General features: G+C 46.0%; 1 protein-coding gene across 2 annotated transcripts in view; it reads right to left on the bottom strand.

The window, feature by feature from the left end:
* Window positions 1-892: 892 nt before the first annotated feature.
* Window positions 893-26,616, bottom strand: part of LOC143285685 (prolyl 4-hydroxylase subunit alpha-3-like) — a 42,597-nt gene continuing 16,873 nt past the window's right edge. For both annotated transcript variants that reach the window (XM_076593085.1, XM_076593084.1), the window contains exons 3-13: window positions 13,201-13,349; window positions 9,032-9,276; window positions 8,380-8,437; window positions 7,393-7,634; window positions 6,656-6,726; window positions 4,983-5,100; window positions 4,388-4,441; window positions 3,367-3,441; window positions 2,506-2,574; window positions 1,924-2,020; window positions 893-1,411 (exon numbers count right to left, since the gene is read on the bottom strand). In XM_076593085.1, coding sequence (XP_076449200.1) covers window positions 1,329-1,411; window positions 1,924-2,020; window positions 2,506-2,574; window positions 3,367-3,441; window positions 4,388-4,441; window positions 4,983-5,100; window positions 6,656-6,726; window positions 7,393-7,634; window positions 8,380-8,437; window positions 9,032-9,276; window positions 13,201-13,349 — 1,261 coding nt within the window. In that variant the 3' untranslated portion in view covers window positions 893-1,328. The remainder of the gene's footprint in view (window positions 1,412-1,923; window positions 2,021-2,505; window positions 2,575-3,366; window positions 3,442-4,387; window positions 4,442-4,982; window positions 5,101-6,655; window positions 6,727-7,392; window positions 7,635-8,379; window positions 8,438-9,031; window positions 9,277-13,200; window positions 13,350-26,616) is intronic.

Raw genomic sequence — 26,616 nt, 5'->3', positions numbered from 1 at the left:
GATATACTGGTACTGCAATATTATACAGAACACACGATGGGATTCATCCACAAAAGATGCATCAGAAGTGGTGGGTATATGCTTCCAGCACTGCAAGGTTGGGGTGTTTTTGTGTGTGCTTTTTTCTGGCTGCCCCTTCATCTGCACCATTTCAATGGCATTACTCCCACACCGTTTACTCCATCCCCCCATATACAGCCACACACAGGTTCATCTGTCGCAGTCCCAATGTTAGCAATCCACAGGGAATTACTGACGTCAGGTCACCAGGAGGCCACACACCAGAGGAGACACTGCACTGCTGCGAAGTCACTTCGGTGGTGTTCAGTAGTGTCTGTTCTGATTAAACGTAGCACTGCAAGGTTTGCATGGAACAGGAACACAGAGGAGGAGGAGTGGTACTGATGAGTGATGTGCGCCTCCAACAAATTACCACCAAATATTTCATACCGGATCACAATGCTGCTGTCGAATCCTTTGGTCTGGGAAAAAAATGTAGTGACATCTTGAACACAAAATAAAGCACAAGCTGTCGTAGTTAAAACACTGCAACATGCTTGCAAAGTCCTTTGTTCAAGGGAAGTGGACAAAACATAGTACAATCCTTTGTTCCAGAGGAGTGGGCAAAACATAGTACAATCCTTTGTTCCAGAGGAGTGGGCAAAACATAGTACAATCCTTTGTTCAAGGGAAGTGGGCAAACATAGTACAATCTTTGTTCAAGGGAAGTGGACAAAACATAGTACAATCCTTTGTTCCAGAGGAGTGGGCAAAACATAGTACAATCCTTTGTTCCAGAGGAGTGGGCAAAACATAGTACAATCCTTTGTTCAAGGGAAGTGGACAAAACATAACAGCACAATCCTTTGTTCCACTGACCAGGGAAATAGTACCACAATATTTTTGCAATGCAAAGTCCTTTTTTCTGGCAAGGTGGACAAAATCCTTTGTTCTGGCAAAGTGGACAAAATCCTTTGTTCTGGGGAAGTGGGCAAACCATTGCAACACAAAGTCCTTTGTTCTGGCAAAGTGGAAAAAAACCCCGACAACATTGCAATATAGCTACAAAGTCCTTTGTTCTGGGGAAGTAGATAAAACAATGCACCACAATCCTTTATCTGGGGAAGCGGCAGTGATTTCCTTGCGGCCCAAATCAGGCGCAAGCTATGTCTTATATCAACAGGCGGTGTCTTATATCAACAACAAGCGGTGTCTTATCAACAACACGTCCTGGCTGGAGTGGATCTGGCGCAGAGAAGACACGAGGATGGAGTGAAGTGGAGGAAATAGCAGAACTGCCCTCAGCGTCTGACCTCCAACCTCTGACCTCACGTGTTGCCCCGAGTCCTTGGCGTGGTCCGACAGCTGTGGGTCATGGCCGTGCTGATCTCGTGGATCCATTTGTTGGCCACTGCAACACACTCATGTCATTGTGTGTTCATGTGCACACGTGTTCACACACACACACACTAACACACACACCATTATGTGTTCATGCACACACATTATGTTCACACACACGCATTATGTGGTAATATACACACATACACAATTAGATATTCATGTGTGCATGCACACACACAATGTATTCATGTGCACACGTAAGTTCACATTATTGTGTGCTCATGCACACACATTAAAAAAAAAATCTTCACACACACACACACACACACACACAGTAGTAATCCAATATCAGAAAATATGACATTGCCAAACTCACCCTTTTTTGCTCAATGAGGATTGCCCAACTCACCCCATTTCTGGCCAATGAGGACTGCCCAACTCACCCCATTTCTGGCCAATCAAGATTGCCCAACTCACCCCATTTCTGGCCAATCACGATTGCCCAACTCACCCCATTTCTGGCCAATGAGGACTGCCCAACTCGCCCCATTTCTGGCCAATCAAGATTGCCCAACTCACCCCATTTCTGGCCAATCAGGACAGGACACCCTCCGTGCAGACTCCTGCGGTCTGGCAGACCATCAGGACTGAAGTTGTACCAGAACAGAGCGGCTCTCTGAAACACAGTTATACAACCACTTTTTTTTTGTCCGTTTCTTTGTTTGTTTGAAGCTCATGGATCTTCATGAACCAGCTGACTATAACTTTGTGCTACTTGAAAAAAAAAAAAGAAGAAAAAAAAGAAGAGGATATGAAATCTGGGTTAAAACATTATTGGGAATTTTCACCCAAATATCAAACAGGTTCTTTATATCTTTTGTTGTACTCTCGCGTGTGTGTGTGTGTGTGTGTGTGTGTGTGTGCACGCACATGGATACGCATGCGTGCGAGTGAGTGTGTGTTGTTGTTGATGTTTTACAACACCCCAAAAACATAGTATAGATCCCTGCATGGTGGGACAATAACTGGTCATACATGTAAAATAAAATAAAATGGAAAAAAAAGGCTTGCACTTTGAGGTGAACATGGGAGTCGGTGCCCAGAAATACAAAAGAACAAAAACATTTAACAGTACAATAAATTCCAGACAAAAAGACCGACCTTCACAGGCGGTGCCCCGATGCCAAGGTCAGGAAAGACAGTGGCGCCACCTTGAGACACGTCCCCCAGCTGTCGACAGTTCCCGTCACAAGGGAGAGAAGTTCATGGTCAGTTTAACACATCAGTACCTGCCTGTCATGCACACATGTGTGCCGCATCAATACACTGATCACAATGTATTTGTGCAAGCGCACACATACATACATACAAATGGACGTTCAGTTACACACACACACAAAGAGAATATTTCTCCTTCGTTTTCCTATAATCCTATACAGACAGTGAAAATCCCAATTCTATCCAAGACAATTCTATGAGATGATAATGATAATAATAGTGAAGATAAGAAGAAGAATGAGACGATAATCAATAATGGATACTTACATAACACTCTGTCCTGGAAATTGATCTATGTGCTTCACAGAACACATGATATTATACATAAGACATTGCATCATGGTTACATATACACATCAAAATGAACATAACACACTATGCACACACAAAAACACAATGCATACACACCTACAGTAAACATAGTATTCAAACATACATGTATACATACCTACCCCCTTTACCCCACACACACATCTGCAAACGCATGCATATATGTACATAGTCATATGTATACACACACAGTCAAGCATATCACATGTACAAGACTATTTGGATCCATGTACATGCCGCAACAAAACATATTGCTGAGAGAAGAGGTGAGTTTTGAGGCCAGACTTGAAAGAGACGAGGGGGTGAAAGTGTCTGAGGCTGCCAGGGAGTCTGTCCCACATCTGCAGGGCTTCAACAGAAAAATATCTATGTCCATAGGTCTCAGTTACCAAATGGAATAATGGAAGAACTCACATAGATCATGAAGGTGGCAGCACGATCTCCACTATCCCTCAGGTAGGGCTCTGCCTCAACAAAGGCGTCCCTCGCCTGAAATTGAAGATGCCGACATGAAACATTTCTGCCTTCAGCCGCCATACCTCAACATGTGACAGGAATCAAGTGATACATTTAGGGAGGAAGGTGGTAGGATGGATGAGATGCTTGCATTGCAACACAGTGTCTGTGAGGGTCTGGGTTTGAATCCTAATCTCACACCTTCACCAAAGTTGGACCAGAAAATCAAACTGAGCATCTAGTCACTCGGATGAAACAATGACCTGAGGTTCTGTGTGCAGCACTCAGTTTGTGTACTGTAAAAGAACCCATGGCAACATAATTACAGTCCTCTGGCAAAATTCTGCGGAAGACATCCACTGTAATACCCCCGAAAGCGGAGTATGGCTGCCTACATGGCAGGGTAAAAAAACACGTAAAAGCCCGCTCGTGTGCATACGAGTGAACGTGGGGGTTGCAGCCCACGAACAAAGAAGAAGAAGATCCACTGTAATAGGTGTACAAATATATACGCATGCACTCAAAGCCCACGAAGCACGCTGGGTTTGCTGCTGGTCAGACATCTGCCCAGCAGATGTGGTGTGGTGTGGACAGATTTGTCTGAATGCAGCGACACCTCCTTGAGACACTGAATTTGAAACCATTCCATTCATCATAAAATGAAGTTATAGATGCTACAGTCTTGCATAAACATAGCAAATCAATCTTAATGGCAAGCACCAGTTCATTTACTGACATTGTATCATATAGGTACAAATGTAAATCTGTACATGTACATACAAATGACCGTCTAAGTATACATGCATGCACACAAGCAACCACACACCTTTGACTATCCTATGATGGTCACACACACACACACACACACACACGCACACGCACACGCACACACACACACACACGCACACGCACACACACACACACACACGCACTCACACACACACACACACACACACCACACAAAAGAAATGTCACTTACCCTGAAGTAGTCACAGTGTGGAATGTAATGACCACCAATTCCATAATTCACCACCTGCAATGGGCAAGGCAAGAGTTCTAAACTAGTACTGTATCACACACACACAGGGAGAGGAACAAGTGAGTGAGTGAGAGAGAGAGAGAGAGAGAGAGAGAGAGAGAGAGAGGGAGGGAGTGAGGGAGAAAGAATTACGAGAAAGGGGGATTGAGAGATAGAGAGATAGGGGGAGAGAGGGGGAGGGGAAGAGAGAGAGGGGTAGGGAGAGAGAGTGTGTGTGTGTGTGTGTGTGCGCGCGGACATGCGTGCATGCGAGCAATCGTGTGTGTGTGTGTGTGTGTGTGCGTGCATGTGTGCGTGCGTGTGGACATGAGTGCGGACATGCGTGCATGAGAGCAATTGTGTGTGTGTGTGTGTGCATGTGTGTGTGCCTGTGCCTGTGCGTGTGTGTGTGCATGTGTGTGTGTGTGTGTCTGTGTGTGTCCCTCCCTCCCTCTCTTGACGAGAGTGTTGGATTGTCTGGGTTTATCATTGCTCCAGTGTGCTATCGCTTGCTTTCCTCCAATAATGTGCAGCAAATGAACAATGCCCAGCTGACCTGGAAGTCTTCCCCAAAGCTGCGGAAGGGTCTGAAGACTGCGTGAAGTCCAGTGACGTCCTGGATGCGGCGTGACACCCTGGACAGGGCCCCACTGCTGACGTCACGCAGCCACGCCCTGTCAGACACAGGCTGTCGTGTGTCTATTTTTTTGTATTTTGTATTTGTATTTTGTATTTCTTTTTATCACAACAGATTTCTCTGTGTGAAATTCGGGCTGCTCTCCCCAGGGAGAGCGTGTCGCTACACTACAGCGCCACCCTTTTTTTTTTTGTATTTTTTCCTGCGTGCAGTTTTATTTGTTTTTCCTATCGAAGTGGATTTTTCTACAGAATTTTGCCAGGAACAACCCTTTTGTTGCCGTGGGTTCTTTTACGTGCGCTAAGTGCATGCTGCACACGGGACCTCGGTTTATCGTCTCATCCGAATGACTAGCGCCCAGACCACCACTCAAGGTCTCGTGGAGGGGGAGAAAATATCGGCGGCTGAGCCGTGATTCGAACCAGCGCGCTCAGATTCTCTCTCGCTTCCTAGGCGGACGCGTTACCTCTAGGCCATCACTCACTTGTTCACACTGACACACACTCAGCTCACAGCTGTAGTTTAACTCTTTCAGTGCCGAGCCTATTTCATTCTCAGTGTGTGTACGTTCACTTGTTCAAATTGACACACACTCAGCTCATGTACAATAGTAGTTTAACTCTTTCAGTGCCAAGCACACACACTGTCCTATTTGTGCGTTCATATGTTCAAACTGACATGCACTCAGCTTGCATACAATGGTAGTTTCCCTGTTGGACACATGCTGTCGTGTGTGCACGTTCACACATTCAGACTGACACGCACTCAACTCACGCACAATAGTAGTTTAACTCTTTCAGTGCCGGGCCCTATTTCATGCTCTGTGACAACTATTTTGCCAAAATATTTTGGTCATGAAAGTTTGTTTGTTGGTTGTTTTTTTAATCTAGCATGTAATCTACTGAAAGTACATGTACCATACTTTCCTTAACTCTCTTCATACGAACGGCGAAAGAGACGACGTTAACAGCGTTTCATCCCAATTACCATCATCAAAATATTGCAAGCGGAAGGCTCTTATACTGAAGAGGTGAATGTTGACAAAGAATACCACAATTCTGACGACGGAAGCTAAAGGTTGGGTCATTCAGACACCCACTGGACATCTGAGGGGTCTGTGTAGAGGAGAAGAGAGGACTGGCCGTACTGAGTGAGTTAAAGGAAAATGAACACACTGTACAATTTTGACAATTTCACATGAATTTCATGACATTTTGGTAGGAATTAATGATGCAAAAGATTTCCTTCTTACAAGATTCTGTATTTTACTGAGGCTGCTCATAGAGTACTGATACATGTAAGAAGGGATGAAGTCTGCTTACATCTGGTGCTCTCCTACGACAGCGTTCTTGTCCTAACCAGGTGGTCAGTTTGAGGGATGCTGGGAAAGTCTGGAGACTGTGAAGCATAGGCACTTGCACAGTTAAACGTGTTAGATCGTAACACATGGCCATCGCTGCAGTGATATATTCACACATTATCACATCCATCTTATCACACACACACACGCACACGAACTCAACTCACTCTCTGACACCCCACGCCCCACCCCCCGGCACACCCACCCACCCACACGCACACAGTTCTCTTACATTTTGCCCAGACGGCGCTGCACCCTGAGGTAGGAATCGTCCAGAGTGGGTCCTGTGTGAGCCTGCTCCAGCTGTCAGAAAAACAGTTTTAGAATGAGGCTATACATGATGATGATGATAACAATAATGATATTAATAGTAACAATAAGAAGAAGAAGAACAATGATAATGATAATAATGATGATGATGATAATTAATAATAAGAAGAACAATAATGACAATTATTATGATGACAATAATAACAACAATAATAATAACAATAAAAATTATTATTCTTTTTCTTCGTTTGTGGGCTGCAACTCCCACGTTCACTCGTGTATACACAAGTGAGATTTTACGTACGTGGATGTCCGTTTTTACCCCCACCATGTAGGCAGCCATACTCCATTTTCAATAATGATGATAATGATTGATAATAAAAATAGTAACAATCATCATCACTATCATCATCATTATGATTATATGATTATGATTATGATAATGATTATTATCATCACTGTTGCTATGATTATTATTACGATTATAATTATCATAAGAAGAATGGTCATGATGATGATGATGATGATGATAGTGGTGATTATGATGAGGAGGATGCAGAACTTTCACATGTTACGATCTCCTGTACAAAATGCTGCTCAAAGAGTCAAAGCACCTAACATGAAACAAATCATTCCATGCAGACCGCACAAGCTGTTCCGTCACCAGGCAGTGACAAACCACCACACCCTTCCACCCACCTTGCTCATGGCTTTGCTCACAATCATCGCCGCTTCCCGCTCGCTCACAAACTCGTAGTAGAGCACGACGGGAGGGTCGGTGCTCAGAACTTCCGTCTTCCACCTGCTCACAGGCACGGCCCCGGCCCTGTACTCGCAGCGCTGCGAGCGGAGTGCCGAGATGTCCGTGCTGTTCAGGAAGTGCTGGCACAGCGAGAAGAACTTGGCGTGCTTCCTCTGGATGATGTGCGTCTCTGTGATTTCTGTGGAGGGGGGGGGGGGGTGTGGAGGTTCGGGGAGGGGGGGGAGGGCAGAATGGTGCGAAAGGTAAGCAATGTACGAGACGGTGGGGGTCAGCGTGTCGTGGACGTGTGCATACACTTACATGATGTGACACTTGTCCTCACATTTGCGTGCACATTCTCGCATGCACATACATACATCGACACAGACACAGACAGAGACACACACATTCACACACATACACACACACAAAACAGACACAGACACACACACACACCCACCCCCCACACCCCCGCCCACACACACACACCGGCACAGACATTCACACACACACACACACACACACACACCTATAAAGTTTGTCTTTAACAATAATTTGCACACACACATAAACACACACACACACACCTATAAACTTTATTTTTAACAATTTGCACACACACACACACACACACACACACACACACACACACACACACACACACACACCTATAAACTTTATCTTTAACAATAATTTGCACACACACACACACACACACACAATAGCGTGGATATTTTTTAAGGCAATACATTTTGTAACGATCATCCATTGTTATCGTTATTGCTATTGCTATTATTACCATCATCACCATTATGATCACCATTAATTTTATCATCATTATCATTATCATTATTATCATCATCATTATTATTATTATCAAAACTATTACTAGTACTATCATCATAATACACGTTACTTAAGGGGGACATAACTGTATAACTTACCATCATTATCATTCTGTGACAAACTTCTTTTACCCAAAGACACATGCAACGGAAACTCCTGCAACAAAATTTACAGAGAAACAGCACGTCAATGAACCCTGATCAAATAAAAAGGAGAGGAATAATCATTCCATGTGTGCATACACACACACACAGACACACACACAAACCACACACACACACACAGTGTGCAAATGCACCAAACCCACAAACCTGCCCACGGACACACCTAGACACACATATTCAACACACTAACACACCTGGACACAAATACTTGTTCATACACCACACACACACCACCGAACACACACACACACACAACATCCAACACACACACACACCATCCAACGCACACACACATACACACACACACCATCCAACACACACACACACACACACACCACCACCCCTTCCCCCCCTCACACACACACAACCACCCAACACACACACACACACACACACCACCCAACACACACACACACACCACCCAACACACACACACACACCACCCAACACACACACACACACACACACCACCCACACACACACACACACACACACCACCACCCATTCTCCCTCCTCACACACACACAACCACCAAAAGCACACACACCACCCCCACCCCCCCACCCCAACCCCCCAAATCTCTCACCGATGAAGGAAACAGCGACAGCCCCAGACGCCTCCAGCCCTCAGCGAGGGACGGGAACCCCAGCCCCTCAGCCTCCACCACCAGGGAGGCGAGGTCTGCCCCCGTGAGGTTGCTGGTGGCGGAGGCGAGGAGGGCGGTGGGGGGCAGGTGGTAGGAGGCCTGCAGACGCACGATGGCCCGCCCAGCCTGCCGCAGCACCGAATGGTCGGGGTACTCGATGTGGCTCTTCTGCAGGCTCTTCCTCACTGCACCCACACACACAGTCATCGGCGTCATCGTTGTTCTGATGTCTACTACTACTACTACTACTTCTACTTCTTCTTCTACTTCTACTACTACTACTACTACTACTACTACTTCTACTACATTTACTACTTCTACCTCTACTACTACTACTTCTTCCACTACTAATGTCTACTACTACTACTACTACTACTACTACTACTAATTCTACTTCTACTACTTCTACCTCTACTACTACTACTTCTTCTTCCACTACTTCTACTACTGCTTGTTCTTCTACTTCTACTACTATTACTACTTCTACTACTACTTCTTCTTCTACTTCTATTACTACTTCTCTCTACTTCTTCTTCTACTACTACTACTTGTACTACAACTACTTCTACATCAACTTCTACTTCTTCTTCTTCTTCTTCATTCGTGGGCTGCAACTCCCACCTTCACTCGTACGTATACGAGTGGGCTTTTACATTTATGAACATTTTTACCCCGCCATGTAGGCAGCCATACTCCGTTTTCAAGGGGTGTGCATGCTCGGTATGTTCTTGTTTCCACAACCCACCGAACGCTCACATGGACTACAGAGGATCTTTAACGTGCGCATTTGATCTTCTGCTTTGAGAATACACACGCGCAGGGGGTTCAGGCACTAAGCAGGTCTGCACATAAATTATGTTGACCTGGGAGATCGGAAAAATCTCCTCCCTTTACCCACCAGGCGCCGTTACCGAGATTCGAACCCCGGGACCCTCAGATTTGAAAGTCCTACACTTTAACCACTCAGCTGTTGCGCCCGTCGTACTGTTTCAATTGGCAGGTTCAGTTTCTGTTTCTGTTTCAGTTTCTCAAGGGGGCGTCACTGTGTTCGGACAAATACGTGATTATCGTCGTCACTGTTACCATGACAACCACCCGGGTCCTGGTCAGTACCCGACATCACGGTTCCCGTCCCGAGCTCTGCCCCACCGGAGCGGAACAATAGTTAACATCATCATCATCGTTAATTGTTACTGCCGTGGTCAGGTTTTGCTCTATGGTGGAAAGATGACAATGTTACTGTTACCATTATTGATCATGTGAATATGAATTGTCTGGGTGCGTTATGTTTTGTTGTTTTTTTCTAAACCAAGCTTTCATCCATCATTAATTTAACTGCTGTGGTCAGCTTTTGTTCTGTGGTGGAAATAATTTTTTTATAATCTTTTTTTGTTTTTTTGTTTGTTTGTTTGTGTTGTGTTGTTTTGTTTTTTGTTGTTGTTGTTGTTTTTTGTTTTGTTTTTGTTTTTTTGTGCTTTTGTTTGTTTTTTGTTTTTGTTTGTTTTGTGTGTGTGTGTGTGTGTGTGTGTGTGTGTGTGTGTGTGTTGTGTTTTGTTTTTTTCTCTCAAGGCCTGACTAAGCGCGTTGGGTTACGCTGCTGGTCAGGCATCTGCTTGGCAGATGTGGTTAGCGTATATGGATTTGTCCGAACGCAGTGACGCCTCCTTGAGCTACTGAAACTGATACTCTGTGGTGGAAAGATGAGAATGCTATTGTTGCGGTTATTGATTATATGAATATGCACAGTCAGGGTGCATTATGTTTTGTTTGTTGTTTTTTTGTTTTTTGTTGGGTTTTTTTTTCTAAACCAAGCTATCACCCCCATCAGTGGAACAACAGCGGTCATCGCTTTATTTGTTGCTAAAAAAAAAAACCGGGCATGGTCACGACAACCAGGCATTTCTTCAGTGGTGGAACAAATAAATTTTGTATTTGTATTTCTTTTTATCACATCAGATTTCTCTGTGTGAAATTCGGGCTGCTCTCCCCAGGGAGAGCGCGTCGCTACACTACAGCGCCACCCATTTTTTTTTGTATTTGTTTTTCCTATTGAAGTGGATTTTTCTACGGAATTTTGCCAGGAACAACCCTTTTGTTGCCGTGGGTTCTTTTACGTGCGCTAAATGCATGCTGCACACGGGACCTCGGTTTATCGTCTCATCCGAATGACTAGCGTCCAGACCACCACTCAAGGTCTAGTGGAGGGGGAGAAAATATCGGCGGCTGAACCGTGATTCGAACCAGCGCACTCAGATTCTCTCGCTTCCTAGGCGGACGCGTTACCTCTAGGCCATCACTCCAAATACCTGGCCAGTCAGTCACTGTGTCGTTACAAAGACAGATGTAATCAACAGCGTGGCCACAAATATAAGCGACCTGATAGCAGTTTTCCCTTGTGAGCTGCTGGTGCTGGGGCAGCGACAAAACGGGTCTGGGTGTAGCTGTGTGTGAGGTTGGGGTCATGTAATGCTGATGAGACTGCTGGGACGATCAAGGAGCAAGGACTCAAACAAAAGCCACACACACACACACACACACACACACACACACACACACACACACACCAACTGCAGAAGAATTACAAGGAAGGCACTGACGGCATGTTGAATGAGAACACTGGAGTTACACAAACTCATACTAGTTAAAAGCATCCGCATGTATGCCGTCTTCACGTGGCTTTTATTCTTCAGTCACCCCCCCCCCTCCCTCCGTCCCCCCCCCCCCGCCCCCCTCCACAACCTCCCTTCTCGTAAATTCGCAGACGAATGAAATCCGAGCTTGATGTGAACCCACACCCAACCCATCTCACCCTACCCCACCCCTCTCCCACGATCCTGTTCAGTGTATCGATTGATCGATCGAACCGTTAGCTGACCAAACCAATCACGCAGCGTGTAGCGTGCAGCGTGGCTGAGGAGTTGGGTCAGTAGTCTGGCGTTGCGGGATTTGAACACGGGACCTACACAGCCCGTCTCTGCACCCTTCTGTATGTGTGTATGATTGTCAGTCGTGTCCGACTGTGACCATCAGAACAGCCGAGGAGGGAACTGCTGTCCCGATTCATTTATCTGGGTTGGAATTTCATTCACCCAGTGAGAAGGCTCCACCTCAGGATCATGGTGTGAGTGTGCGTGCCAGCTATCTGGGCATCAGTTCGTGTCTGACTCGTCTGAGCGTCGGTCGCTTTCATCACAGCTCGAGTCACTCGGTTGATGCGAGTTTTTGCTCGTGTACCTGATTTCTGTTTCCTTCTCATGCGGTAGAACTCCGATTAAACTTCAACTTCCAGATAAGTCTCATTTGATCAGTCAATTATGGTGGAGAGTGTCTTGCCCAAGTTACATCCCCACTCACTCCGGCGAGAGGGTTTTATGACAGCTGGCGTTGGGGGTGAAACCCCCAAGGCCGACTAGCCTAAGCTGCAGCACTGAAAGCCAGTGCAGTCTTGCCTCCAAGTTTGAGAGTCACAGTCCTTCACAAAAGACTTAAACTGTAAATGACTTCCCACTGCAATGGAGAAACCATTGATCACACAGCTATCACTTTGCTGTTGTACCAATTTACAATCATAACACGTAAGCGTCTGCCCCAGTGACATCAGGGGAGCAGTGGCTTTTCCCAGTAAACTTGTGCATAAAGAAGCGCTGGCCTGGCTCGTCAGGATATGCCATTTCCCTTCAATGTGCACGCACACACGCACGCAAAAGGCATAGAAAATACCTAACGTAGCTTGTGTTTTCAGAACGACCCATTCTACCAACATGAACAATTTCTCGCTCGCAAGTCCTGACCGAGTTTTTGGTTTTTCCCCAAAAGACAACACTACAACAAATCAGACAAGATAATAAAACCTGCAGAAACCACACCAAAGATAAAAACTCACACATCAGACGAAAACAATTAAATCACAATCGATACATGTGTAACACAAACTTTAACATCTGTAATAATGACATGAGCTTCGTAAAATGTGCAATGCATGTGCTACTTTTTCTTTTCTTTTCTTGTTCATGTGTTACACATGTACTGTATGCCATAAAAGAAAAGAAAAAAGAAAAAAACAAAAAAACAAAACAAAAAACACGATCAAACCAACTCAATCCGCTCACCGCTCCTTGCCACCACAGGGTCCAGCCTGGTGATGTACTTGGCCCAGTACTCAGTGAACCTCCTCAGTCCCACGAAGGCGTCGAGAGGGTGTCTGGCGTCCTGGGTCAGGGGCAGAGAACTCAGGTCTGTCTGCAGCTCTCGGGCCAGTCTGCAGCCACACGGTTGGTGTCAGTGCTGGGTTGGGGATGTTGACCACAGTCTGTAGTTTTGTGTCACATGTTCACAGGGTTTGTGTCTGTGGATTAGGGGTGTTGGCCACAGTCTGTGGGAGTTTGGTGTTACATGTGCACAGAGTTTGTGTTTATGGATTGGGGGTGTTGGCCACAGTCTGTGGTAGTTTGGTGTTACATGTGCACAGAGTTTGTGTTTATGGATTGGGGGTGTTGGCCACAGTCTGTGGTAGTTTGGTGTTACATGTGCACAGAGTTTGTGTTTATGGATTGGGGGTGTTGGCCACAGTCTGTAGTAGTTTGGTGTTACATGTGCACAGAGTTTGTGTTTATGGATTGGGGGTGTTGGCCACAGTCTGTGGTAGTTTGGTGTTACATGTGCACAGAGTTTGTGTTTATGGATTGGGGGTGTTGGCCACAGTCTGTGGGAGTTTGGTGTTACATGTGCACAGAGTTTGTGTTTATGGATTGGGGGTGTTGGCCACAGTCTGTGGTAGTTTGGTGTTACATGTTCAAAGGGCTGGTGTCTGTGAATTGGGGATGTTGGCCACAACAGCCGAGTGGTTAAAGCGTTGGACTTTCAATCTGAGGATCCCAGGTTCGAATCTCGGTAACGGCGCCTGGTGGGTAAATGAAGGAGATTTTTCCGATCTCCCAGGTCAACATATGTGCAGACCTGCTAGTGCCTGAACCCCCTTCGTGTGTATACGCAAAGCAGAAGATCAAATACGCACGTTAAAGATCCTGCAATCCATGTCAGCATTCGGTGGGTTATGGAAACAGGAACATACCCTGCATGCACAGCCCCGAAAACGGAGTAAGGCTGCCTACATGGCGGGGTAAAAAAACGGTCATACACGTAAAAGCCCCCTCGTGTACATACGAGTGAACGTGGAGTTGCAGCCCACGAACGAAAGTTGTACGTCTGTGGTAGTTTTGAGTTACATGTTCACACGGTTGCTGTCAGTGGGTTGGGGTGTTGACCAGTCACACGGTGTATGCCTGTGGCAGTTTTCAGGTAGATGGTAACAAACGATCGCAGAAATTATATTGCGTGTTTTTTGTCAGAGAGCGCATGACATTCGCACGCACCCACGCATACTCACGCACGCATACTTACACATACACAGACACACACTCGCACACACACACGTACGCACACACGCACACACACGCACACACACACACACACACACATGCACACATACGCACGCACACACGCACACACCCACACACTCTCTCTCTCTCTCTCCTTCTCTCTCCCGCACGCACACTTGCATACACGCACGCACGCACACATACATGATTTATTCGAACAAAAACAGAGTCAGACTGACACGAAATGTCACACATACAACCCCACCCTGAGCATGCTTGGGTCATTTAAATTATTTATTCTGGACAGGCAGCGACAGACACAGACATCCATAGAAAAAAACACGAACAAACATATAATATGAAAATGGAGCTCGCTCGCTGGAACGCACAGACACACATGAACATTATTTACCCATTCATTGCTTCATTACTGATCGCTTCCCTCCTAAGTTTTTCCCCTATCCTCGTCTGATATTACTTTTCGTGAAAAGACTTTAAACGAAAGAACGAATACATACGCACACAAACACACACACACTCTCTCTCTCTCTCTCCCCCCCCCCCCCCCCATACACACACTCTCTCACACACACACACACTCTCTCTCTCTCTCTCTCTCACACACACACACACACAAACGCGCGCGCGCGCATGCACACACGCACACATTCTCTCTCTCTCACTCAAATACACACACACAGACACACACACACAGACACACACAGACACACACACACACACACACACGAGGAGAAGATGGGAGGCAAACAAAAACAGAGATGGGGACACAGAGAAATTACAGCACTCCATAAAGCCTCTGAATTATTCTGAACGACGGGAAGACAGTATGGGAGAGAAAGATATAAAGTCTCCGAGAGACTTTTATTAAGACAGACACTCAGAAAGAGAGAGACGGAGACAGGGAGATAGACAGAGACAGACAGACAGACAGACAAACAGAGACAGAGGCAGACAGGCAGGCAAACAGAGACAGAGACAGAGAGAGACGGTGATAGAACAGTATCCCAGATAGAGAAAGATCATCTCGAAGCTGAGAGAGGGAGAGAGAGAAGAGAAGGAGAAGAGAGGGGGGAGAGAGAGGAGGCCGGAGAGAGAGGGGGAGAGATAGGGCTTGGGGGAGAGAGGAAGGGGTTGATGGAGGGCGGAGACGGGGGTGGGGGGGAGGAAGGCAGATAGTTTAACTCTCTCCATACGAACGGCGAAAGAGACGACGTTAACAGCGTTTCACCCCAATTACCACCATCAAAATATTGCAAGTGGAAGGCTCTTATACTGAAGAGGTGAATGTTGACAAAGAATACCACAATTCTGACGACGGAAGCTAAAGGTTGGGTCATTCAGACACCCACTGGACATCCGAGGGGTGTGTGTAGAGGAGAAGAGAGGACTGGCCGTACTGAGTGTGTTAAAAGGAGGGGAGAGATGAAATGAAGACGGGACACGCGCGCGCACACACACACACACACACACACACACACACACACTATGTCCTTCTATATGAAAACAAGTATAAAAGAACACTAAACACTTAAAATGTTTAATGTCATTAGCTGTTCAGCTCCAGTGACATGGGAATGATGATGGTGCAAAACCTTGAAACAAAATGGAACAGAAAAGAAAAGCATATCCGGAGTGAAGTCCACCAATGAGAGATCGGAGACACTTCGATACTTGTGCTGTCGTTGGCTTGGAGGTACATGTGACAAGAGGGTACAATGCCTTGTTTCCAGCCATTCGACTCCAAAGTTAAGACAGAAAAAGAGAAAGGCAGACACAATCCAGCTTTCGGTACCGCACGAAAGAGGGAAAGAGAGACAGAGACAGGCAGAGAGACAGACGGACGGACATAGTCCAGTCTATGGTATGAGAGAGACAGACAGGGGCAGAGAGAGACACAGACAGACAGACGGACGGACACAGTCGCAGTCCAGTCTTCAGTCGGTATGATAGAGAGAAAGAGAGAGGGAGGGAGAGAGAGAAACAGACAGATAGACGGAATCCAGCCTTCTGTCAGAAAGAGAGAGAAATAGAGAAAGAAACAAACAGACAGATTCTTCTTCTTCTGCGTTCACCCGTATGCACACGAGTGGGCCCCTACGTGTATGACCGTTTCCACCCCGCCATGTAGGCAGCCATACTCCGTTTTCGGGGGTATGCATGCTGGGTATGTTCTTGTTTCCATAACCCACCGAACGCTGACATGGACTGCAGGATCTTTAACGTGCGTATTTGATCTTCTGCTTGCATATACACACGAAGAGGGTTCAGGCACTAGCAGGTCTGCACATATGTTGACCTGGGAGATCGTAAAAATCTCCACCCTTTACCCACCAGGCGCCGTCATCGTGATTTAAACCCGGGACCCTCAGATTGACAGTCCAACGCTTTAACCACTCGGCTATTGCGCCCGTCTGACAGACAGATAAGACAGACAGGCAGACAGACTGACAGAATCTAGCACTCGGTATTAAAGAGAAAGTGTGAGAGAGAGACTGACAGACTGTCAGACAGAGACGGGTTGATACAGGGCATCCATCCCAAATTCAAGAGAGAGACTGACAGACAGTCAGACAGAGACGGGTTGATAGAGGGCATCCATCCCAAATTCAAGAGAGAGACTGACAGACAGTCAGACAGAGACGGGTTGATAGAGGGCATCCATCCCAAATTCAAGAGAGAGACTGACAGACTAAGAAGAAATGGCAGAGACACAGGGATAGACATGCAGACAAAGGTAAACAAGGAAGACGTAATAAAAAATACTCCATAACCTCAACATTTTTTTCGTAATCCAGAAAAACACTCCCCGACTGACTTGAAATGCAAGTAAACGCGTGACTTTGTCACGTCGGCCAAAACAACAAAGCCTAGCCCTCCCCCCCCCTCCCCGCACCCACCCACACCTCTCCCCGCCCACCATACCTACCCAAGCGTATCGGTAATCGAGGCAATTATTCAGCATTATTTCGAGAGAGGGCAGCACGTTTGACCGAGTAGATAGTGATCCTGCTGGCACAGGTTATATGTCGGTCAAGCTATAGTTCAAAGTCGTGTCGCCAGGACCCGCTTCAGTTTTCGCCGTTATTGTCTTGACTGAAGTGAAGAACAGGACACATGATGTTGACTTGGTTTGAATTGAACAAACTGGTAGTGTTGTACTGTTATTCTTACTTTCCGTCACAGCAGGTTTCTCTGTGTGAAGTTCGGGCTGCTCTTCCCAGGGAGAGCGTGCCGTTATTGTCCAGCGCCACCTTTGTTTTTTGTTGTTTTTTTCAAATTTCCCCCCCTCTTTTTTATTCCGCCTGTAAGTGTAGGCTACTTGTTTTCTTGTCAAAGTGGGCTTTTCTATAGAATTTTGTCAGGGACAACCCTTAAGTTGCCGTTGGTTCTTTTACGTGTGCTAATCATCCGTGTAGCCGATTGTTGCAATTATTTCATGTGTATAAAACCGGCGAAGGCGGGCTGTTAAGGCCTAACCATTCGCTTCATATGTAGGTCACACACCTCCCTTTCTCTTTCTTCTTCTTTCTAACATGTGTTGTAGCGTATATGGAATATCCCGCATGCTTTGACATCTTGAAACTGACACTGAAACTGCGTTTTCTTTCCCTCATTCTTTCTTACTGGTTGGTATCGTTACTGAAGACTATATAATATAGGGACTTAACTCTTATGCCGTTGGTCAGTGGTCAATACATGTAAAACCTTGGTCATAAGAAATACCAGGTTGGGGGCAAACCAACTTAAAGGATACACACCGATTCTAAACACGCTGCAGTCAAATACATGCATGATTAATATATTTATATCTTTGTTGCTGTGCAAATAATGAAGCCCAGACGAAGTCACCAGGTCTGAAATTCAGTAGTGATTTTTTTTTTTTTAATAAGTAAAAATTTAAAAAAATATAAAAAAGAGGCAGCTTGACCATAATCGCCGAGATATTCTTAGGCCTGTTTTTGACCGAACAAGACGACTACTGACCCCTTCTAATCTGGGCGAAGGAAGTGTTGAAAGAGCTAGTCCATCAAGACAAAAAGACGTGCAACAACCTTCTCTGCGTACCATAAAACTGCTCGTAAGCCTGGGAGAAGAAGTGCCCTTGCCCTTGCTAAGCCTCCATAAAACTGCCCAGGGTTCGATGTGTGTGTGTGAGAGAGAGAGAGAGTGGTTGTGTGTGTGTGTGTGTGTGCGAGAGAGAGACAGAGATCTTCAGTTTGACGTCTGTTTACAAGAAGTGTCATTAGACGGGTGTGTGTGTGTGTGTGTGTGTGTGTGTGTGTGTGTGTGTGTCTGTGTGTCTGTGTGTGTGTGTGTGTCGGTATGGTGCTGTGTCCTTGCGAAAAGCCACTTCTCCTGACGGCACCCAGGAGGTGAACGGGTTCCTGCCTTCGATGGGAGAAAGGTAAAAACGGCGGAAGGGGAGAACTGGGCCCCGCCTTCCTATACCGAGCCCCTGACACCGTGGTTATGACTTCACCGCCCCAACGGCCGTAAAAGGCAAAGAGACCTTAACCCTTTAACCCTTATAAAACTGTCCGAAAGCCAAGGAGGAGTGTGATGTATTCCCTCGCTAAGCTCCATAAAACTGCTCGGCGCAAGGGATGTGCATGGCACTACCGTCCCTGAGCTAAGCTGAACGGGGGCGGTCCACTTCATACCTGATGTACCCAAAGCACACCCTCAGGTCAGGATGTGTGGCAGCCTGTGTGGTAGTGTCTGCTCAGGGTGGTTAGGGCGCCAGAGATAGGAGTCAAGGTTGAGGGCTCGATTCACGCACGACGGACGCAAGCAGAAGATTAATTACACACGTTAAAGACCCTGCGCTAGGTGGGTTATGGAAACAAGAACATACCCAGCATGCACACCCCCGGAAAACGGAGCATGGCTGCCTACAAGGCGGAGTAAAAACAGTCATACATGTAAAAGCCCAGTCGTGTACACACGAGTGAACGCGGGAGTTGCAGCCCACGGACAACGAAGAAGATTCACGCACGAGCCGATGCGAGTCAGGTGGTCTGCGTACTGGTTCTTTTCTCTTGGGATGAAACGGTAAACCGAGGGCCGTGTACATCATGCACTTGGTGCACGTAAACGAACCCATGGCAATACGTGAGCTGTCGTTTGAAAAACTATGTGAACAAATCATCTTTGAATTGGGGAACCAATATGTATGAGGACAAGGAGAAGATGAAAACGGGTGGCGCTGCACTTTCAACACATCAATATGACGTGGCAATAAAAATACAACTCGACACAAAACCAAAATTGCTCAGAAATCGCGAAGCAATGCAACCATATCTCAGACCACAGGCCAAAATTAATACAGACAGCTATTGGCACTCCAAACCACACTATCATGTAATCACATATAGCATGCACCCCTGCACTGCTGGTGCAGTGAAAAACGCTTTGCTAACGAAAGTTTATTTTTCCAGGGTATTGCAATAAGCAAAACAACAAGACAGTGGGAAAAACCGAAAGAAATCCAGAGATACAAAGAGAGGCACGCTTCCACACACACACACACACACACACACACACACACACACACACACACACACACACACACACACTCACACTCACAGGCACACACACACACAAACACACACACACACACACACACAAACACACACACACACACAGAGAAACATACACACATCACATACACATCACATACACACACATACACACACACACGCACACACACACACGCACACACACACACGCACACTCAGACACATACACACACATACACACACATACACACACACACACAGACATACACACACACACACAGACACACACACACACACACTCACAGACACACACACACATACACACACAAACACACACACATACACACACAAACACACACTCACACACACACACACACACACACACACACACACACACATACACACGCACGCGCACACACACATACACGCGCGCGCGCGCGCGGACCCCTGTGGGTGGGAAATGAAGACACGTTTCAAACCCCAGGGAGGCAAAAGGAGTTGGGAGAAACAAACAAACAAAGAGAGGCCCACAAAGAATGAAAAGAAGAACGCAGGGAGTGGGAAAGACAGCATTAAGTTTCGTTGAGTCACACGACACGCAGATAACTGAGGGCGAGGGAGAGGGAGAGGGGTTGGGGGGGAACAGTGGGAATCCTCTTTTGTGGAAAACGGGTCACCATTAAAACCATGTGCATCGGGGTGTGTGGACAGAGACATTATTTATAATCTGCACCTGCCCTTGGCATCAAGGTGTTTCCCTCCTCCCCTCCCCCTCACTTCCCTTTCTCAAGTATGTGTTATTTTACACTTGTGTCACAGTCAAAACGTCTCGAACTACTTCTCGTCTCCTGCATGTGCATCTGCGTGTGGATGTACTTTTGTTGGTGGTTTACCTAAGTTTATCAGTGAGGATTAAGCAATGAAATAACCCTCGTTAGGCCAAGGGAGAGATGGGAAGAGGGTGTGTCGATTCTGCTCTGCAGGGGGGGGGTACTGACCACTATACTACCAGGACCATTCAGGAAGTTCACGTTATTTTCATACATACACGGCGATACTTGACGAGATTGTCACATAAGTCGGCTGTTGTCTGAATACACTTACATTTTAATCATATCTGTAAACAAAATCGATCGATATATATTTCGTTTGAATTATTTTTCGTTTTAATTCATTGTCATTATCATTTTGCGCGAGCTCGAGTGCGTGTGTGCGTCCACACGCCTGCGAAAAGGCTACATGCTGAAAAAAATAAACACCGCTGAATAAAGCAAAACTATAAGTATCCATACTGCAGATGCCTGATACAAACCAGTTCAGCATTGAACAGATCTTCTTCTTCCACTTAACGACGAACTTCAGTATGCTGATGAAAATTGTCGTGTTGTGGGAGGTTGCTGCTGAGCGCAATTTAGCTGGGCTACCGAGGGATGTTCTGTTAGCTGATAGGGGAGATGGGGCACAGTGCACTGGTGTGTTCGCATCTCCAGCTATTCAGTCCTTCAGGAGGTCGGTCTTCACCCACTCATTAGCCTTGTTAATTCACTGTCTTGGGACAACTGAACGGACGCGTGCCTGAGTTCGAGACATTCCATCAATTCTACACCCGCCAATGCAGTCAACAGCCACACCTCGCAATGACCGCGACAAGTCTTTGGATACATTTCACATTTCCACATGTGTTTGAGTCAACACTCCACTCCCCCTATCTCAATATTGTACCGCTGTGAATGGGTACAGATCCCTGTTCGTCCCACACGAAGCAAGCGGTAACACTGAAAAGCGAAGCATTATTGTCATGTGGTTGTTTGTTCGTTATGAGTGAATGGAATCAGAACGGTGCGCCTTTCCTCCATCAATTCTGTCACGTTTCATGGACTTCGATTGAAAGAAGAGAAACAGAGCAAACTTCGTCACAAATGTGTGTCCCAAAACTTTTGAGCAATGACGAAAGTCGCATTGTACAAGCTATTTTTTTTTTAAATAATAATAAAAAAAGAGAGAAAAACGAAACCGTATTTTGTACGATATCATAATAATATTCGTACTTTACTGCGTATGTCTTGGTGTCGATCTGATTTTGTTCTCTCTCTCTCTCTCTCTCTCTCTCTCTCCCCAGCTTCTCTTTCTCTATATCTCTGTCTCTGCAGTCTTTCTCTTAATCTCTTTTTCGTATTCTCTTTTACACACACACACACACACTCTCTCTCTCTCTCTCTCTCTCTCTCTCTCTCTCTCTCTCTCCTCTCTTTGCTGTATTATTTTTATGCATACGATGAACTGATTGTGGACCATTTTGTTAAATTGTTAAATTCATTTCAAGCTTTCTTTGTATGCCTTTTCTGTCTGTCTCTCTTTTCAGTCTGTCTGACTGGCTGGTTCTCCTTCTCAGACTATGTCTCCCCAACAACATTATAGTTATATTCTGATGTGTGTTCCCTTTTAAAAGATGATGGTGTCACCGACATGCTTATATACCATCATTTAGTACTGTGTGATGTAGCTCTTATTGATGACGAGGTCTTGATGGGGGAAAAGACAGCACATTAGTGCTTATCTATTTTCTTCGAAAATGACTTCTTTTTTAGAGAGAGAGAGACAGACAGACAGACAGTGTGTGTGTGTGTGTGTGTGTGTGTGTGTGTGTGTGTGTGTATGTGTGTGTGTGTGTGTGTGCGCGCGCGCGCGCGTGTATGTACGTCTGTGTGTGTGCGTGTCAATAATTCACTTGCTTATGTCTGTTGGAAGAACTGCTTCTCTCCGGAGTAGTAGTGGCAGTTATAAACCTCCACTGTTATCTCAGCAGCGGTCACAACGGTGACCATAAAACTTCACGATCGGCCATTCCGTTTACCAACACAGTACCTGAGTACCCAAAACCAACCACTGAGCTACAGCTAAAGCTCAGTAGCACCACCCATGACGTGGATCAGGTTACAGGGATGTCAACGGGGAACAAAAAAACAAAAAAAAACAACGAACCACCCTTCACTGGGTGACTGGTACGCTCGGAATTCCCCCCAGAGAAAAAGTGAACAGCGCTTGACGTTTTCACAAGTCTTGTCCACTACGGGTCGGGAAGCGCAGAAGAAAGAGCGCATCAGCCAAGGCTTTGTTGGGGTCTGTAAGGTCCAGCCACCTGGGCGTGGCTGTTTAATCGGTCACGGCTAAGATTTCGTCACGCTTGCTTCGCTCTGTATGGGGCAGAGAGATGTCCTCTGTGGAGAGTTACTGTGGAAAGGGGGTGTCGTTTTCACATTAGAACCACTGCCGTGGAAAGGGAGAATTCTCTCTCTCTCTCTCTCTCTCTCTCTCTCTCTCTCTCTCACACACACACACACACACACACACACACACACACACACACACACACACACACACACTCAAACCAATACAGTTGAGAAAGTGGACGTTCTTTTCACAATGAAATCAAGTTTTATCCTCTGTGATGAAGGTTCTTCTCACATGAAACTAAGCTTTAACGTTTGTAATCAAGTTGCTTTCAGCCGTCATGTTTCAGGAAAAATTGGCGTGTGTGTGTGTGTGTGTGTGTGTGCGTGCGTGCGTGCTTGTGTGTGTGTGTGCGTGTATGTATATGTTCGCGCATATCTTTAACGTTGCCTATTATGCATAATTATGATTGGTCACCCTATGTGTTCAGATCAATAAAAAAAAGATGGTGTTGTGACAAATATAACCATTACAATTATCTATATTCAAAAATGTTAAGAACCGCCACTTTTTGAAGCTAAACATTATTTCCTCTTCCATTAATTTAGAACATTGCAGTGAAGTGAATATCAACCAATTAAAAAATAAAAATTTCAAACCATAACCATAGAAATATATACGATGACTGACACAGAGTGCACATCGAAAGAAGCCAACGTCCATTTCAACTACTCATTTTCTTGACAAACGCCATGTAAGATATCTAAAGCTGTTTCATGTATGTATTTTGTGTGTGTGCGTGTGTGTGCGTGTGTGTGCGTGTGTGTGTGTGTGTGTGTGTGTGTGTGGTGCCCAACTGTGTCTATCAGAACAGCAAATTCCAGTCGCAGTGGAAAAACCGCTGATCTCTCACTTTAAAGCTGTAATTTATCGAATATTACATTACGCAATCTTGCATTTGCCAAAAGCAGTACCATTCAACCATTCTGAGTGTCTGTAGTTCAAGCTTACCGCGATAGCCTTCAATGGTTTAAATGTGAATAATAGCGAACTTCACAGTGTCAGTCCAGCCCGTCTGATGAATGACATCCTCTCCAAGTCCTGTCTGGAGCCATGGAGCTTGGTGTGCAGCAGGGTTGGTGTCGTCCTCTCCAAGTCCTGTCTGGAGCCATGGAACGTGGTGTGCAGCAGGGTTGGTGTCGTCCTCTCAAAGTCCTGTCTGGAGCCATGGAGCTAGGTGTGCAGTAGGGTTGGTGTCGTCCTCTCCAAGTCCTGTCTGGAGCCATGGAGCTTGGTGTGCAGTAGGGATGGTGTCGTCCTCTCCAAGTCCTGTCTGGAGCCATGGACCTAGGTGTGCAGTAGGGATGGTGTCGTCCTCTCCAAGTCCTGTCTGGAGCCATGGAGCGTGGTGTGCAGCAGGGTTGGTGTCGGCTACACGGTGTCTCTGAGCCCCTTCAGGAGGGGACAGGACTGAAGAATGTGTTCTGGTGTTTGGTCTTCGATACCAACATAAGCCAACGAAAACAATCAAATTATAAACTAACTTATGATAAAATAAAGAGATAAGTAAACTGTTCAAGTGATTCAAAATATAATAAAACCAGTACAGAATAGAAACCAAACAAGCGCAGACATGACCAACGGCCTTCATTACTCAGCAACAGCAACCGGCCGCCCTGTGCAAATGTTTGCATTCGTGAGGCTTCCTTTATAGTTCAAGACGTCTGGGTGTAGCTCAGATAGGTCATCTGCATGTTGCGAAAGACGATCCCCCCCCCCGCCCTCAAACCCCCCTCTCCCAGGCAATCCTTTGAAGGTGTTTTTTCAAGTTACGTGCTTCACCTCTCTCTCTCTCTCTCTCTCCACCCCCCCTTCACACATATGAGCTATGTACTAGAGACACAGACAGACAAAGAGGAAAGACAGACAGACAGGCAGAGCGAAAGATGGTGAAGAAAGAATAAAAATGAGAGGGGAAAACAACATGAAGATGTTCAACCCGTAAAATACATACTCAGAAAAAGACAGAAGGAAATAAAAGAGTGTAAGAGACAGACAGAAAAAAAAAAAAAAGTATGAGACACATCGCAAGCTCACAGGACTTTTTGAAATTCTTAAACCCATTAAATAAATAAGCATTTAAAAAAAGACAAAGAACCCCCCACCCCCCAAAAAAAGAAAAAGAGACAATGAGAAAGAACGAAATTTAATTCCGACAGACAGAAAGACAGATACGGACAGACAGAAAGACAGACACGGGCAGACAGACACGGACAGACAGAAAGACAGACACAGACAGACAGAAAGACAGACACGGGCAGACAGACACAGAAAGACAGACACGGGCAGACAGACACGGACAGACAGAAAGACAGAAACAGACAGACAGAAAGACAGACACGGACAAACAGAAAGACAGACACGGACAGACAAAAAGACACACAGACACGGACAGACAGAAAGACACACAGACACGGACAGACAGAAGGACAGACAGAAAGACAGACAGACACGGGCAGACAGAAAGACAGACACGGACAGACAGAAGGACAGACAGAAAGACAGACACGGGCAGACAGAAAGACAGACACGGACAGACAGAAAGAAACATAGATACGGGCAGACAGAAACACGGACAGACAGAAAGACAGACAGAAAGACAGACACGGACAGACAGAAAGACAGACAGAAAGACAGACACGGGCAGACAGAAAGACAGACACGGACAGACAGAAAGACAGACAGACACGGACAGACAGAAAGACAGACAGAAAGACAGACACGGACAGACAGAAAGACAGACACGGGCAGACAGAAAGGCAGACACGGACAGACAGAAGGACAGACAGAAAGACAGACACGGGCAGACAGAAAGAAACATGGACACGGGCAGACAGAAAGACAGACACGGACAGACAGAAGGACAGACAGAAAGACAGACAGACACGGGCAGACAGAAAGACAGACACGGACAGACAGAAGGACAGACAGAAAGACAGACACGGGCAGACAGAAAGAAACATAGACACGGACAGACAGAAAGACAGACACGGACAGACAGAAAGACAGACACGGACAGACAGAAAGACAGACACGGACAGACAGAAAGACAGACACGGACAGACAGAAGGACAGACACGGACAGACAGAAAGACAGACACGGACAGACAAACAGAAACATAGACACGGGCAGACAGAAACACGGACAGACAGAAAGACAGACACGGGCAGACAGAAACACGGACAGACAGAAAGACAGACACGGACAGACAGAAAGACAGACACGGACAGACAGAAGGACAGACAGAAAGACAGACACGGGCAGACAGAAAGAAACACAGACAGAAAGACAGACACGGACAGACAGAAAGACAGACACGGACAGACAGGCAGAAAGACAGACACGGAGACAGAAAGACAGACACGGACAGACAGA

This window comes from Babylonia areolata, chromosome 9 (assembly GCF_041734735.1).
Source record: "Babylonia areolata isolate BAREFJ2019XMU chromosome 9, ASM4173473v1, whole genome shotgun sequence".
Classification (NCBI taxonomy): Eukaryota; Metazoa; Mollusca; class Gastropoda; order Neogastropoda; family Buccinidae; genus Babylonia; species Babylonia areolata.
Note: the sequence above shows the minus strand (reverse complement) of the source record. Positions and strands in the feature narration are given on the sequence as shown.